General features: G+C 70.3%; 1 protein-coding gene across 8 annotated transcripts in view; it reads left to right on the top strand.

The window, feature by feature from the left end:
- Positions 1 to 428: 428 nt before the first annotated feature.
- The window catches only part of PLEKHA5 (pleckstrin homology domain containing A5), a 191,266-nt gene continuing 190,693 nt past the window's right edge, over positions 429 to 1,001 (top strand). For 5 of the 8 annotated variants that reach the window (XM_039882568.1, XM_039882566.1, XM_039882565.1 and 2 more), the window contains exons 1-2: positions 442 to 603; positions 752 to 831. In XM_039882568.1, the coding sequence (XP_039738502.1) occupies positions 512 to 603; positions 752 to 831 (172 nt within the window). In that variant the 5' untranslated portion in view covers positions 442 to 511. Of the gene's footprint in view, positions 604 to 751; positions 832 to 1,001 lie in introns of all 8 variants that reach the window. The other 3 variants (XM_039882570.1, XM_039882569.1, XM_039882571.1) reach the window with 3 other exon arrangements.

Below are 1,001 nucleotides of genomic sequence, written 5' to 3'. Positions count from 1 at the left end.
ACATTTGAAAAAATCTCTCGGCTATCCAATGCATCTTATAAAACAAAGCTCAGATGCTGTGTTTTTGTTGTTTGAAAGAGCAAGCAGTCAGGGGCGCGGGGATTACGCGCTCCTTGAATCGCGCTCTGAGCTGGAAAGCCTTGGGGCAAAGCCCTAGGGTCAGAGCGTGTTTTTTATCGATCCCGGAACCTTCGCGGGAGCGCGGGGAGAGAGGGGGCGGGAGCGCCGGAGGGGCGCGAGGGAGGGGTCTGGTCGCAGAGCGCAGCGCCGCTCGCCCATCCCCCCAGCGCGCGGCTGGGCGGCCGGCCGGCGGCCGCGGAGGATGCAGAGGGGCGGCGACGCGGGCCGGACCCAGCCCGGGCGGCGGGGCAGGCGCCGCCCGAGGGGGTAGGGCGCGCGCGGGGGCGCGCCGGGCCGGGGAAGCGCGCTCTGGCCGCGCTCGCTCGCTCGCTCCCTCCCTCCTCCCGCGGCGGCAGTAGGAGAAGGCGGCGGCGACGGCTGGGGATCAGACATGGCGGCGGATCTGAACCTGGAGTGGATCTGCTCCCTGCCCCGGTCCTGGACTTACGGGATCACCAGGGGCGGCCGAGTCTTCTTCATCAAGTAAAGAGCCGGGGACGGTGCGGGGGCCCGAAGGTTGGGAGGCTGGCAAGAGGGGGAGAGCGAGCCCGGTCTGTGCCGCTTCAGCCCCCTCGGTTCCTCCGGCGCTCCCACTCACGCTCGGTCTCTGCCCCTTCTCTCACCCCTGCAGCGAGGAGGCGAAGAGCACCACCTGGCTGCACCCCGTCACCGGCGAGGCCGTGGTCACCGGACACCGGCGGCACAGCACAGGTAACGCGGAGCCCGGCCGGGCCCGAGTGGAGTTGGGCTCCGTCGGGAGGAGGCGGCAGAACCCGGGCCGCCAGCCTTCCGGCAACCTGCCCCGAACCGCCGTCCCTGGGAGGCGGCGAGGTGGGGCGGAGGTCGGCGGGGGTGGCCGCAGGTATAAAGACCACGGGGTG

Source organism: Pteropus medius, unplaced genomic scaffold, assembly GCF_902729225.1.
Source record: "Pteropus medius unplaced genomic scaffold, Ma_sr-lr_union100, whole genome shotgun sequence".
In the NCBI taxonomy this organism is placed as follows: domain Eukaryota; kingdom Metazoa; phylum Chordata; class Mammalia; order Chiroptera; family Pteropodidae; genus Pteropus; species Pteropus medius.
The sequence above is the reverse complement of the archived record's forward strand: the minus strand, read 5'-3'. Positions and strand labels throughout refer to the sequence as shown.